The 15,434-nt window shown below is 43.2% G+C and overlaps 1 protein-coding gene across 1 annotated transcript in view; it reads left to right on the top strand.

Annotated features, from left to right (window-relative positions):
* Nucleotides 1–3,717: 3,717 nt before the first annotated feature.
* Klhl12 (kelch-like family member 12) overlaps nucleotides 3,718–15,434 on the top strand; it is a 37,444-nt gene continuing 25,727 nt past the window's right edge. The window contains exons 1-4 of the mRNA XM_013017313.1: nucleotides 3,718–3,876; nucleotides 5,432–5,525; nucleotides 6,350–6,573; nucleotides 14,632–14,785. Of these exons, the coding sequence (XP_012872767.1) occupies nucleotides 6,379–6,573; nucleotides 14,632–14,785 (349 nt within the window). The 5' untranslated portion in view covers nucleotides 3,718–3,876; nucleotides 5,432–5,525; nucleotides 6,350–6,378. The remainder of the gene's footprint in view (nucleotides 3,877–5,431; nucleotides 5,526–6,349; nucleotides 6,574–14,631; nucleotides 14,786–15,434) is intronic.

Raw genomic sequence — 15,434 nt, 5'->3', positions numbered from 1 at the left:
CATTGGCTCATGCCTGTAATCCTGTTTACACAGGAGCCTGAGATCAGAGAATAACAGTTCAAAGCCAGCCTATCTCCAATAAACTACTCAGAAAAAGCCAGAAGTGGTACTGTGGCTCAAGTGGTAGAGCACTAACATTGAACACAGAGAGGCTCAGGGACAGAACAGAGCCCAGGCACTGAGTTCAAGCCCCAGGACCAACAAATAAACTTTTAATCTCAGTATCTTATTTTTCTTTTATTAGCAAGGGACTATCCCCTTCCTCTACATAATTTTGATTCATTCATTCACTTCCCAAATCCCTTTTAAGGATCTGGTATGTGCTAGACACAGTAGAATAAGTTGACAATGACAAAAACACTGATTATCATTAAAGGCCAAGAATAAATGCGTGTACCTCTCTCCTGTCAGACTAAATTAAATAACTATATAGTTATCTATATATAGTTACATATAGTTATATATGCATATAAATATATATAGAAAGACACAATATAGGCCATTTTCAACCACAAAAAAATAATAGAACTTTGAAAACAGTAAACTCAGGTTATTACAAATAGGTAGGATCCAAAGAATCTGACAGCCCTGGGTTGGTTTAGTCTTCAAGGAAGCATTTACCCAGATGGTAATAAATGTACAAGAATTATGTAAACAAGAGGAAATGCTTACATATAAAGGAAAATAGGAAGCCAGAGAAGGATGGGAGAGCCATTAGACCTCAATGGGAAGGAAAGAATAGGGATGTGTCCCAACTTCCTTGCAATGAAGGGAAGTCTATAGAGAATTTGTAATTCACTTCTAATTCCTGATAAGTCCCTTTGTCCACAAAGAAGTCTCTTTCTCCTGCTTAACTCAGCTGACCCTAGCTAAGGTAGGAACCAGGCAGAAAAGGGATTTCTAAACAGCAGCCGGAACCCTGCTTGGATTACTACTCAGCTAATACTCAAGAGGTGTATTTTCATGTCTGCTACACTGGTGGAGCAAAAATGCCAAGTATTTGGCCTACCTGGTTACAGATTTGGCCCACACTTGTTCTAGACTTGTTCTAGATTTCCCAAGCACATTTCCTGTGCTTCCTCGCTGAAACCCTTCAGTAGATGAACATCTAGAATCACACCCCAAGTGTCTAAAACCTAAGGTCAGATGATGTGTGGAAATAGATCAATTGGCTTGCTTTATTCAGACCTAATTCTCCAGGAGACACTGAAGAAACTCAGAAAAAAAAATCTAGATGTGAGAATTGGGCTAGACAGGTAAATGGTTAGAAATTTTCTTCTGTGGGAAGGACAGTGTTGCTATTATTTAAAAACCCAAGTCAGGTGCTGCTGACCTATAATCCTAGCTACCCAGGAGTAGGTTTAAAGCCAGCCTAGGCAGGAAAGTCCATGAGACTCTTGAATTTATCAGCAAAAAGCCAGAAGTAGAACTGTGGCTCAAGTGACAGTGTGCCAGAAAGTTAAGCAAGAGCACCAAGATTATGAGTTCAAGCTTCTGCATTGGCACACAAAGATTAAAATTAAAGCCCAATCAGTATAAAGTGGTCATGGTAACATGCCTATAATCCCATGTAATGTAATCCCATAGAAGTGGAGGAAGACTTAGTTTGAGGGCAGTCTGGCCTACATTGCAAGATTCCTGTTTAAAAACAAAATAAAAGAAAAACAGAAATAAAACCAAGTATCCACAAAAGACCCACTATATGTTAGAATTGTGCCCTTGAAGAAAACAGGATGATCCTGAGCTAACTCCCTGGAGTTGAGGAGAGAGGGACTGATAAGTTCTTCAGCATATTCTAAACACTCTTATGTTTCCTTCTCATATTTGGAAAGATTCTTAATTTAACAACCAGAAATTAGGCAGTTTGTTCAAGTGCTAGGTTGGATCTAGAGAGCAAGGAATTTTTAAAAACTTCAATTGTGCATATATTTAATTCACATAATATGAAATTTCAAAGGCATGAAAAAATAGAGGGAAAAATTTCCTTCTTAGCCAGTCTTGCAGCCAACTTAGTTTCTCTCCCCAAAGAAACAAATGTAGGGACTGGGAAGGTGGCTCAGTGGTAGAGTGCTTGCCTTGCATGCATGAGGTCCTGGGTCCAATTCCTCAGCACCACATTAAACAGAAAAAGCCAGAAGTGGCACTGTGGCTTAAGTGGTAGAGTGCTAACCTTGAACTGAAGAGCTGAGGGACAAAAGAAAGAAAGGGAGGAATGAAAGGAAGGAAGAAAAGAATCAAAAGCTGTGCATGAAGTGGACAGACCCCCGGGACAAAGTCACAAATGCTGAACAGTATCTTGAAAAGCTGGAGTTTATTGGATTGACTGGTGGGGCTAACTCAACTAGGGAGTGAGCAGCCTCAAACTCAAATAGCTCAGGGTTTGTAAAGGCAAAAAATGCATTCTTTTAGAGCATATGCAAGCAAGCTGGTGTACAGAAGCAGAACTCAGCAGTTATTTTGCAAGCACGTAAATCACATTCCTGAAACAATTAAAACCATAAATACCCCTCTAACAATTTCTTGACCTAAAGCAACGGGCAATTCCTGGTTTTGGGGCTAGGTGTTTTGCTTTTTCAAAACTAGTAATTACAGTAGAGGCGGCTGCCAGGGGCAAATGGGCCAGTTACAGTAGAAGGGGCAACCAGGGGGTAAATAGGCCTTGTCCTTTCCTCAGTATTAGGTGCTCCAGTTCAATCCTGCCTTGCAAGTTTGGCCATATTCTTAAAAATAAATTATTTTGTTCTGGTTCTAATTTCACATTTTATATTCTTTTGGGGGGGGTCATCACGTGCAGAAGCTGGGCACTTGGTGGCTCTTGCCTGTAATCCTAGCTACTCTGGAGACTGAGATCTGGGGATCACGGTTTGAAGACAACTCCCAGTTGGAAAGTCTAATCTCCAACACTGGTTAGTGATAGAGCGCTAGTCTTGAGCACAAAACTCAGTGCCCAGGCCCTAAGTTCAAGCCCGAGGACCGGCACACATACATGGGGGGGAAAAAGTCCACAGAGGGAAAGTGTATAATAATTACAGTCAGTTTGGACAGTCCTGAAGCTGAGCCAAGGAACATCTTTCCCTTCTCAGCCATCAAGTGTCAAAAATCCCTCAACATCCTTAGCACCAATGATATGGTGGAAAAGTCGAGGAGGACGGTGGAGGTAAGGCCTGCTGGGACTTCTCTAAGAAGATCCTTTGCAATCTCCCCCATCAGGGCCAACTTCTGTAGCTCCTAGTTCTTCCCACTTAAGTGTCTCGGAGTGAAGGAAGTTAAAATCACCTGCGGAGATTGATGATAGGCCCATTATGATGCACAGAACGTGAGGCCTCGGAGGGTTCTTGCCACAACTGAGGGCAGCCTTTGAGAACCCCAGGGTAAGTCTGAGGCCTCCAGGGGTTTTCTCAATGTGACAGGCACCTCGCAGGTGAAGCCCCAGCCTGCTAGACGCTCCTGAGGTCCGAGCCTCTGCATCCCGAACCTGGAAAGCCTCCCACTTGGCCCGCCCGTGAGCCAAGCTCGGCCAATCCCAGAGCTGGAGAACTGTACAGGCCCCGCCTCCAGGCTTGTGCCACGCCCACCTATTTATTTCCGGCGTTCTCCGGCTCCTGGGTTACTCGCGGGTCACGTGACACTCACTCTTCACGTGACACGTAAAACTGGGAAGGGGCTGGTCCTAGAGCTGCATTACGTCATCACGTCGCGCGGCCGTGGAGACCAGAGCCCGGACGACCACCGTGAAGGCTCCAGAGCCTCGGGGTCGGGGCTGCCGCGGCGCTCCGGCTCCTCCTGAGCCGCCGGCTGGCCGCGCGCCCCGCCCGGCCCCATCCCTTCCCAACGGCAGGGGACGGGCCTGTGCGGCCGGAGCGGCCGGGACTGGAGGTGAGTTGCGCGGAGGAGACGGCCGACAGTCCTTCCTACCACTCAGCTCTGAGGTGTGGCCTTTCCCATCCCCGCTCTGCCTCTCTGGAGAGGAGGCTGGGGTCGCCGGGCCTCGAGCGCCCTCCCCTCCCCAGCCTCCTCTGAACTGCACCCTGCGCCACCTCCACCTGGCCATGCCAGGCGTAAGCCTGGTGGTGTCTGGGGAGGAGACCTCGTACCTTGCCCCCTCTCCTGCTCCGACTCTCCCGTGGTGGAACCCCTCCATTCAGATGGAGATGGGAGTTGTAGATAGATCTTTTCTGAAAGCTGAGGACGACGGACGCGCTGGGACCATGCTTGCTGAGGCAGAGATCCCTAAGAACAGGAGCTACTGTATACGAAGGACTGTCGGCTTTGACAAATCGTGAAGCCCAGCCACACAGGCTGGCTGGACATCTGTTCGGACTTTGTTCTTTCTGCTTCTTCCTCCGGTACCCCCCGCTTTTTTTTTTTTTTTTGCCGGTCCTGGGGCTTGAACTCAGGGCCTGGGTGCTGCTTCTGAGCTGTCTTGCCCAAGGCTATCGCTATACCACATAGAGTCACAGCTCCATTTTTGGCTTTTGTTTTTGTAGTTAGTTGGAGATCAGAGTCTGACAGACTTTTCTACCCAGGCTGGATTCGAACCAAGATCCTCAGATTTCAGCTTCTGGAGTAGCTAGGGTTACAGGTGCTAGCCGCTGATAACCCCTCCTCCTCTTCCTCCTCCTCCTCCTCCTCCTCCTCTTCTTCCTTCTCCTTTCTTCTTCTTTCTTCTTCCTCCTCCTCCTCTTCCTCCTCCTCCTCCTCCTCCTCCCCCCTTCTTTCTTTCTTTCTTTCTTGTTACTTGAAACAGGCAGGCCACTCTGTTTTCCTTTTAGCAAAAGCCAAAGAGCAGCATAATTCAGAGTATCCATATTCAGACATTTCTTGTCATTTCCAGAGCTGAAAGTAAGGAAGGTGGACTTAAGTTGACCTAAGAAAATATTTGATATCAACACAGTATATTTGAAGAGTTGCCTCCTTTTCAAATGTAAGATAGGTCTACAGAGTTGTTGGAGGCAGTGTCTAAAATGTAGAATGTGATAAGTATAAACAGAAGTAGATGAGAATTTAGGACCTTGTTTTTTTTCCTATTCAAATATTGTGATTCTACCAGCCATTGGTGGCTCATATCTGTAATCCTAGTTACTTAGGAAGCTGAGTGGGAATTTGGAGGTAGCCAGGGCAAGGAATTCTATGAAACGTTTTCTTCAATGAAGCACCAAAAAGCTGGAGGTGAAGCTGTGACTACAGCACTAGCCTTGGGCCAAAAAGCTAAGAGATAGCACCCAGGCCCTGAGTTTAAACCTCAGTACTGGCACACAAAAACCAAAACACAAAAACCCTGTAATTGTGAGTTGTGGACTTTTGAAGTCCATGGCTTCATTTTTACTATCTTTGTTTCCTTTTTTGGGTGTGGGGGAAGGGGCTCATTTCAGGAAGTTTTGGATTCCAAGGAAAAGACTGTCTTCCTAACCACCTTCATTTCTTTCTCCAGAATTCCAGAGGCAAAAAGAAAAAAAAAAGATTAAAAAAAAAAACTGTGACTAAAGTCTGTGGACACTTCAGAAACTACTTACATTGATTTTCAAGTATGTAATTTATTAGTGAAATCATTTAATTGGCTTGTACAAGTGAACTTGCAATCACAGTGATGCCTTGGTATCCAAAGGAAATTGGTTTTAGGAACCTCGTAGATACCAAAATTTGAAGATACTGAAGTCCTTAATATATAATTGCGCATATAGTATTTGCATAAAACCTATGCACATTCTCTGGGATGTTTTATATTATTTATATTCCTGATATATCTCAATTGTTAAATAAATGGTTCTTATACTATATTGTTAAGGGAATATATATATATATATATATATTTTTTTTTTTTTTTTTGGTTGGTTGTGGGGCTTGAACTCTGGGCCTGGGCGCTGACCCTCAGCTCTTCAGCTCAAGGCGAGCGCTCTACCACTTGAGTTACAGCATCACTTCCGGTTTTCTGGTGGTTATTGGAGTCTCACAGTCTTTCCTGCCCGGGCTGGCTTTGAACCGCGATCCTCAGATCTCAGCCTCCTGACTAGCTAGGATTACAAGCGTGAGCCACCAGCACCCGGCTTGTTAAGGGAATATTAACAAGAAAAACTCATATGTGTTCAACACTTACGAAACCTTATTTTTTGAGTATCTTGGATCTTTAGCAGTACTGTAGTAATTCAGAGAATGAAGAGATGACTTTTATTTGGACTTGGTAGACTATATCGTGATGATGCCAGAGCTAGGAGTGTTCTCTACTTGTGAATGTATGGGTCTGAGGAAGCCTTTTCTTAGTTCTTTAATTTGTAAAACTAGCTCATATTCATTTCCCCTATTTATTCAAATATGTTCTTTATTTTTTTTTCTCTTGGTTGCTTTATCCAAGGATCCTTTGTTCTTTCTCAGTATTACTTGATGGGAGGCATTATGGCCCCCAAAGACATAATGACAAATACTCATGCTAAATCCATCCTCAACTCAATGAACTCCCTCAGGAAGAGCAATACCCTCTGTGATGTGACCTTGAGAGTAGAGCAGAAAGACTTTCCTGCCCATCGGATTGTGCTGGCTGCCTGTAGTGATTACTTCTGTGCCATGTTCACTAGTGAGGTAAGTAATATATTGTCTCCACATAAATGATAACCAAGTATATATAAAGTTGTCTTTTTTTTCTTCTTTTTTTCTATACTAGTTCTTGGCTTGAACCTAGATGCTGTCCCTTAGCTTTTTGCTCAAGGCTGGCACCACTTGAGCCACAGTTCTACTTCTGCCTTTTGGTGGCTAATTGGAGATAGGAGTCTCATAGACTTTCCTGTTTGAGCTGGCTTTGAATCATAATCCTGAGATCCCAACCTCCAGAGTAGCTAGGATTACAGATAAAAGCTATTGCCCTCCAATGTATTTATCTCATTTTTGTAAAGAAAATAACAGATGTTTGAGATAGCTAATGTTTTAGTGGTACCAGAGTTTGAAATCAGGGCCCTAATCTTGCTAGACAAGTTTTCTACCACTTGAGCCATATCTCTCTCTTTCTCTTTCTCTCTATTTTTTCTCTGTTATTGAGGTAGGATCTCAAGTTTTTGTTTAGAGCTGCTCTCAGACCTTGATTCTCCTATGTATGAGTCCCATGTTCTGTGATCACAGATGTAAGCCACTCTCAGGACTTTCCTCTGTCTTGAACTTTGATCTTCCTAATCTTTGCCTTCTGAATAACTTGGATAACAGAGTGATCCACTGAGTCCAACTGAGTTAGTGAATTTTTTTAAAAATTTGTCAGTCATGGAGATAAGAGTCATTGGAGATAAGAGTCTCACATAGTCGGGCAAGGTGGCTCACGCCTGTAAGTAATCCCCAGCAGAAAAGTTCCTGAGACTCTTATCTCCAATAAACCACCAAAAAACCTGAAGTGACTCTGTGGCTGAAGTGGTAGAGCGCTAGCCTTGAGCTGAATTGCTGAGGGACAACGCCCAGGCCCAGAGTTCAAGCCGTACAACTGACAAAAAGAAAAAAAAAATCTCATGAACTTTCCTGCCTGGGCTGTCTTTGAACCATGATCCTCAGATCTTAGCCTCCTGAATAGCTAGGATTACAGGTGTGAGTCACTGGTGCCCGGCAGAGTTAGTGAATTTTTATTTTTATTTTTGCCTATCCTGGGGCTTAAACTCAGGGCCTGGGTGCTGTCCCTGAGCCTTTTGTGCTCAAGCCTAGCATTATATCACTTGAGCCACAGTGCCATTTCCAGTTTTTTCTGAGTAGTTTATTGGAGATAAGAGTCTCATAGACTATACTGTCTGGACTGGCTTCAAACTGCAGTCCTTAGATTTCAGCTAGGATTTTAGGCATGTGTCACTGGCACCCAGCCTGCTATTTGTTTTGATAAATCGTTTAGTTGTTCAGAAGAGTTACCCCCTGAGTATACCCTCAGTTTGTTTGTGTATAAATGCATAGAGCCCTGTTTTGTTATCACCCATTAGTATATGTGTATTAAATAGATTGTTTAAGATATGCATTGATTCCTCCTAGAACAGTTCTAGCTTTTAGTAAGCACACAAAAGTATTGGATTTTATTATTACTATTATTTATTATTATTTTTGGAGGGGTCCATTGTGGGGCTTGGGCTCTATCCCTGTGCTCTTCAGCTCAAGGCGAGTGCTCTACTCCTGGTTTTCTAGTGATTTATTGGACATAAGAGACCACAGACTTTCCTGCCTGGGCTGGCTTTGAACTGCGATCCTCAGATCTCAGCCTCCTGAGTAGCTAGGATTTCACAGGCATGAGGCACCGGTGCCTGGCTTTATTTTATTTTTACCAGTCCTGGGTCTTGAACTCAGGGCCTAGACACCTTCCCTGAGCTTCTTTGGCTCACGGCTAACACTCTACCACCTGAGCCACAGCGCCACTTCTGGCTTTTTCCATTTATGTGGTACTGAGGAATTGAACCCAGTGCTTCATGCATGCAAGGGAAGCACTCTACCACTAAGCCATATTCCTAATCCTATTTATTTATTTATTTTTTATTGTGAAAATACTGTACAGAGGGGTTACAATTACATGGGCAAGATAATGAGTACATTTCTTATCAAGCATTGTAGCCTCCTCCTTTGTTTCCCCTTCCCATCCTCCCCCTGCCCCCCTATTTATTATTTAAAAAATTTATCCTTTTCTCCTAATATTTAAAAGTTTAAAGTGAATGTTAGGGAGATAGGAAGGAAAGAAAAATAAGAGTGAGCTGGGTGCTGGTTGCTCATGCCTTTAATTCTACCTAGTCAGTATGCTGAGATCTAAGGATTGCAGTTTGAAGCCACTTCTGGAAGAGAAGTCTCCATGACACTCATCTCCAATTAACTACTCAAACACTGGAAGTGGCATTGTGGCTCAAGTGGTAGAGTGCTAACCTTGAGCAAAAGAGCTCAGGGACAGTGCCCAGGCCCTGAGTTCAAGTCCCATGACCAATTAAAAAAAATATACACACACACATACACACACACACACACACACACACACACGGAGAGAAAGAGAGAGGAGAGGAGAAGGGGGGAGAGAGAGAGCACACACGAATGCCAGGTACCAGTGACTCTTGTCTGTAATCCTATAATCCTAGCTACTCAGGAGGCTGAGATGTGAGGATCATGGGTTGAAGCCAGCCTTGGCCTGAAAGTCTGTAAGACTCTTATCTCCAATTAATTACCAAAGAAAAAATGCCAGAAATGGAATTGTAGACCAAGTGGTAAAAAAAACACTAGTCTTGAGCAAAAAAACTCAGGGACTTCACCAATCTTCACTACTCAAGAGGCTAAGATCTGAGGAACATGCTTCAAAGCCAGCATGAACAGAAAAGTCAGTGAAACTCATCCCTCATCAACCACCACAAAGCTGGGATGGAGCTGTGCCTCAAGTGGATGAGTGTCAGCTTTGAGCAAAAATACTAAGGGCCAGCACCCAGGCCAGTACTGGCATGAAATAAAGAACCAGTATAAAAGAGGAGTGGCTCTATGGATCAGCTGAGTGCCTGCCTAGGAAACGTGAAGGCCCTGAATTCAAACACCAGTACCACCAAGACCATGAAGACTTCTGGTCTGGGGCTCTGAACTACACTGTAGCATTAATTGTCGTTTAGATAGTGTCTTCTGTTTTCTCCTGCTGGCTTTGTACTGGGATCCTCCTACTCATGCCTCCCAGGCAGCTGAGATTACAAGTACACATCACTACACCCAACTTACTTGCTGGTGTCATACAAAATGTTTGCCTAGGCTGGCTTTGAGCTTCCATCCTCACGATTTTTCCTCTCCCAAGTAGCTGGGACTATAGGCATGAGCCATTATGCCCTGCCATGACTTTTTTTTGTTGGTCATGTCATGGGGCCTGAACTCTGGGGCCTGGGCACTATCCTTTAGCTCTTCAGCTCAAGGCTAGCACTCTACCACTTGAATGCTAAGGAATCGAACCCAGGGCCTCATGCATGCAAGACAAGTACTCTACCACTGAGCCACCTTCCCAGCCCCACTGCCATGACTTTTTAAAAAAGTCTTTCTGGTCACCAGTATTTTCTTTAGTTAGTCCTCATCACTTTAGAATGAGATGAATAGGAGAGGTAGTATGATAATAATGATAAGAACCACTTTATGGGCAAAGGACTATGCTTTGTCTTGGTCATGTATATCTCATTAGACCATTTTATAAACAAAGGAAGGCTGGCCACAGGTGGCTCATGCCTGTAATCCTAACTGCTTATGAGGCTGAGATTTGATGATTGCAGTTCAGAGCCAGACCAAGCAGGAAAGTCTTTGAGACTCTTTCACCAATTAACCACCAGAAAACCAGAAGTGGTGCTGTGGCTCAAAGTGGTAGAGCACTAGCCTTGAGTGAAAAAGCTGAGGCCTTGAGTTCAAGCCCCACTACCACCAAAAAAAAAAAGGAAGAAAAAGAAGGAGCAAGTTCTCATTAAATGACTTGCCCAGAGTCCCAGGACTTGTCAGTGGCATAACTAGGCTATAATCCTGCATTTTCTGTCCATAAAGCCCAGTTTGTTTGTTTTTTAACTCCTGTGCCTCCTCATTCTCATGGGTTTTACATTCTACAGTGTAATTTTGAAGCTAGTATAAATTTATAACACTGTGAGCAATGCTGTCACATGACTGGTAAAAATGTCTTAGAAATCTGCCAGGTCAAGCTAACTAATCCAAGCTAATTTAAAAACCATCTGTATAAAATAACATACAGATCTCTAATCTTCCTGAGAGTACAGGCAGCAGTTTGCTTAACTAAGGAAAATGTCAACCAGCAGCTGCCAAGCATGAAATGGGCCCGGACTGCTGATTGCTAATTACTTATTGTGCATCCTGACTTTTGTCATGTTAGCATAAACGAGAAAATTTGTCTGTCTGCACTGTTTGTTTTCCCCATTCAGAAATTAGTGTGTTTTGTACGAGTTCTTTTTCTCTTGTCAGCAGTTATTTCATTCTTTTTGTTTTTAACTTGCTGTATTGTTCCTGTAGAGGGGATATACAGAGGGGTTACATTTACATGCATCAAGTAATAAGTACATTTCCTTTTTTTGTTGTTGTTGTTGGTCATGGGGCCTGAACTCTGGGCCGGGGCGCTGTCCCTCAGCTCTTCAGCTCAAGGCTAGCGCTCTACCACTTAAAACACAGCGCCACTTCTGGCTTTTTCTGTTTATGTGGTGCTGAGGAATCGAACCCAGGGCCTCGTGCATGCAAGGCAAGCACTCTACCACTGAGCTACCTTCCGAGCCCATACATTTCCTTTTGTATAGTCATCTGTTCCCTCATTCCCGCCATTCTGTCTCCACCCATCAGTTGTATAGTTCACTTTGATCAATGTTTAGTGTACTCTGCTGTTGTACTTTTTCACCCTTTTTTTTTTCCATTGGACCAGCTGGGTGCCAGTGGCTCATGCCTGTAATCCTAGCTACTCAGGAGGCTGAGATCTGAAGATCATGGTTCAAAGCAAACCCGGTCAGGATAGTCCATGAGACTCTTATCTCCAATAAACTACTCAGAAAAGGTCAGAAGTGGTGCTGTGGCTCAAGTGGTAGAGCGCAAGCCTTGAACACAAACACTTGAGCACAAAGAGGCTCAGGGTCAGCACCCAGGTCCTGAGATCAAGCCCGGGATCAGCCAAAAAACAAAACCAAAAAGTGATACTAAAGGAGTCAGACATGGTGGCACTTGGCTGTAAACCGAACTCTGGAGACTGAGGCCGAAGGACTGTGAATTCCAGATTGGTGAAATCAGAGGACTGAGGCCAGAAGATCTGGGATTTGTCTGTCTCTTACTATTTAAGTGAGCCTGATGAAATCACATAACTTCTTTGAACCTTCAGTTTTTTAAATAGCACTAGTATCAGAACACACTACCATACCAGCTTGCTGTGAGAACCAGATGAAATCTTAGAAGCATGTTGACAAATTATAAAGCAAAATGTAAATGTGAAATGTTTTGAGTTCATATGTGAGTGAAATAATTTTCATATTCAAATTATATGACAAGTTGGGCACTGTAACTCTAGCTACTCAGGAGACTGAGATCTGGTGACCATGGTTCAAAATCATCATGGGCTCCAGGAAAGTCCATAAGAAGCATTTCTCTAGTTAACTACCAAAAATCTTGGAAGTGGAGCTGTGGTTCAAAGTGGTAGGTACTATCCTTGAGCAAAAAAGCTCAGGGATAGATCCCAAGCCTTGAGTTCAAGCCCCATCACTGACTGAAAAGAAAAAAATCAAACTATTTGACCAAGAGACCCATAGCTTATTTGTTTAATGAGAAACTTGTGGAGTAATATACTTATGTGCTGTATCATTAGTATTTAATCTATGCTACATTTTAGGGTAGTAATTATTTGTAAAATGTGTATGTGTTAAATGTCAATAAATCTCACCTGTTTTTTCCAAAAGAATATGCTGCTGGATTTTGTTTGCTTTGTTGTGTTTTGTTTTGGCCTGGGTGCTGTCCCTGAGCTTTTTGGCTTGAGGTTAACATTCTATCAATTGAACCACAGCTCTACTTCTAGCTTTTTGGTGGTTAACTGGAGATGAGTCTCACAGACTTTCCTTCTCAGGCTGGCTTTGAACTCTGGTCCTCAGATCTCAACTTCCTGAGCAGCTGAGATTACCGATGTATGCCACTGATGGCTGGCCTGCTACTGTTTTTTGTTTGTTTGCTTGTTTGTTTTTTTGTCATAGGGCTTGAACTCTGGGCCTGGACGCTGTCCCTCAGCTCTTCAGCTTAAGGCTAACATTCTACCACTTGAGCCACAGCACCACTTCCGGCTCTTTCTGTTTATGTGGTGCTGAGGAATCGAACCCAGGGCCTCATGCATGTGAAGCAAGCACTCTACCACTAAGCCACCTTCCCAGCACAGCTACTGTTAATTTTTTACTGTCAGAGATTAATTTTCATTTTAGTTTTGTTTTGCTTTTGTTTTGTTTTGTTTTTGTCTGTTCTAGGGCTTGAATTCAGGGCTTAGGTGCTATCTCTGAGCTTTTGTGCTCAAAGCTACTGCTCTACCACTTTGAACCTTAGCCCATAGCAGCACTTCTGGTTTTCTGGTGGTTATTTGGAGATGAGTCTCATGGAGGAAGTGGTGCTGTGGCTCAAACTGGTAGAACACTAGCCTTAATTTAAAAATCTCAAGGCCTGGTCCAGGCCCAGAGTTCAAGCCCTATGATTGACCCAAAAAACAAAGAGTCTCATGGCCTTTCCTGCCCAGCCAGGCTGTCTTCGAACCACAATCCTCAGATCGCAGCTAGGATTATAGGCATGAGCTACTGGTACCCAGCTAGAGGATGCTTTTTGAGGTCTGGAAGTATAGCTCAGGGGAAGGTCCTGGGTTGAATCCCCAAGTTAAAAATTTTTTTTTCTTTATTACACTCTGGGCTAATGGAGAAATTGAAGATGACAAATATACTATAGTTTTGTAATACATTTTTTTTAAAGTAATATGGTGTTTTGTTTTTTTTTTGGGGGGGTCCATTCGTGGGGCCTGAACTCTGGGCCTGGGCACTATCCCTCAGCTCTTCAGCTCAAGGCTAGCACTCTACCAATTGAGCCACAGCGCCACTTCTGGGTTTTTTCTTTTTGCTTATGTGGTGCTGAGGAATCGAACCCAGGGCCTCATGCATGCAAGGTAAATGCTCTACCACTGAGCCACCTTCCCAGCCCCATAATACAAATTTTTAAACTAAGATTAAAATGTAAAATTTCAGTGTTAACCAACTTTCAGGTAAGTTTTACTGGCCTGTAAAAATTTTAGCTCTTAGCAGTGTTGATGAATGTTTCACCTCATCATTATTCATTGCTTTGAGGAGCTATTCTAGATTAAATACACCACTGATTATTCAGTAATCTCACCATAGAGTCCCCCAGTATTTTGTAATTTAAGGTGTATGTGTTTGTATTAGAGGATAGAACTCAGAGCATTGTATATGCTAGGTAAGTATTCTACTACAGATCTGTGTCCCTAGTGACCTAATGTTTTGACAACCTGTCAAGGAGCTCAGGTGTATTCAGACTGTTTTAGAAGAGAGCCCCTTACAGTGGTGTTCATGTTCCTTTCGGTGATACCAAATGTAGTCTGGGAGTGGATTACAAGACCTTGATAGTCTTGGAGGATGCGGAACTATGACCTGAGTGTTCTGTAAGCAAAGAATGTCGTTGAAAATTTGTATTTTGTCTTAAAAGCTCATGGATACTTCTTGGAACTTTTGTGTTCTGTAATACATTTATTTTTTTAATAAGGAATTGAGTTTTAAATTATTCACCAGTAAAATTGATATTTTTACTTCTGTTTATTGCTGGGGATATGGACCACTGCCTTCTCCATTTGAAAAGCTACAAGCATAGCTGGATGCTAGTAGATCATGCCTATAATCCTAGCTATTCAGGAAGCTGAGATCTGAAGATTATAGTTCAAAGCCAGCCTGGGCAAAGTCCATGAAATTCTTATCTCCAGTTGAAAAAAGCTGCAAGTAGGGTAGTGGGTCAAGTGGTAGAGCACCAGCCTCGAATGAAAAAGCTTAAGTGATGTCACACAGGCCTTCAATTCAAATCCCAGTATCAAAAAATACACAAAAGGTACATATGTATACTATATTTGCTTTGTACAAATTAAATGAAATAGATGATAACTTTATACCTATGAACTTTCAGCTTTCAGAGAAAGGGAAGCCTTATGTTGATATCCAAGGCTTAACAGCCTCCACCATGGAAATCCTGTTGGACTTTGTGTACACAGAAACGGTTCATGTGACAGTGGAGAACGTACAGGAGCTGCTCCCTGCAGCCTGTCTGCTGCAGCTGAAAGGTACGCATGTATGCACATGAGAAGTTGCTGTTACTCTACCACATGTTGCAAACTGGTGTAATGTTAATCATGAGATTTATGGAAACCAGACTACAGGTCCTCATGTTTACTGACCATAGTTTTTGAATTTTTGAGCAGTGAAATATCAGATGCCAATAACAGCACAGAGGAACTTCTCCAGATGTGAAAGAGAGCATTCACCCTTCTATTTTTTAAAGAAATCAAGAGTGAAAGATACATGCATTTTCTTTTTTTGGGGGGTCCGGTCGTGGGGCCTGAACTCTGGGCCTGGGTGCTGTCCCTCAACTCTTTAGCTCAAGGCTAGTGCTCTACCACTTGAGCCACAGCGCCACTTCTGGCTTTTTTTCTTTTTGCTTATGTGGTATTAGGGAATCGAACCCGGGGCCTCAGGCATGCAAGGCAAGCGCTCTACCACTGAGCCACCTTCCCAGCCGATACATGCATTTTCTTACATGTATGTATACAGTATCCTGAAAGGAAATCTGAGAAACTAATAGTATTTATTGCCTATATGGATACTTTTGTTGTTGTTGTTGTTGGTCGTGGGGCTTGAACTCTGGGCCTGGGCACTGTCCCTCAGCTCTTCAGCTCAAGGCGAGCGCTCTACCACTTGAGCTACAGCGCCACT

The sequence above is a fragment of the Dipodomys ordii genome, unplaced genomic scaffold (genome assembly GCF_000151885.1).
Source record: "Dipodomys ordii isolate 6190 unplaced genomic scaffold, Dord_2.0 Scaffold35, whole genome shotgun sequence".
NCBI lineage: Eukaryota > Metazoa > Chordata > Mammalia > Rodentia > Heteromyidae > Dipodomys > Dipodomys ordii.
Note: the sequence above shows the minus strand (reverse complement) of the source record. Positions and strands in the feature narration are given on the sequence as shown.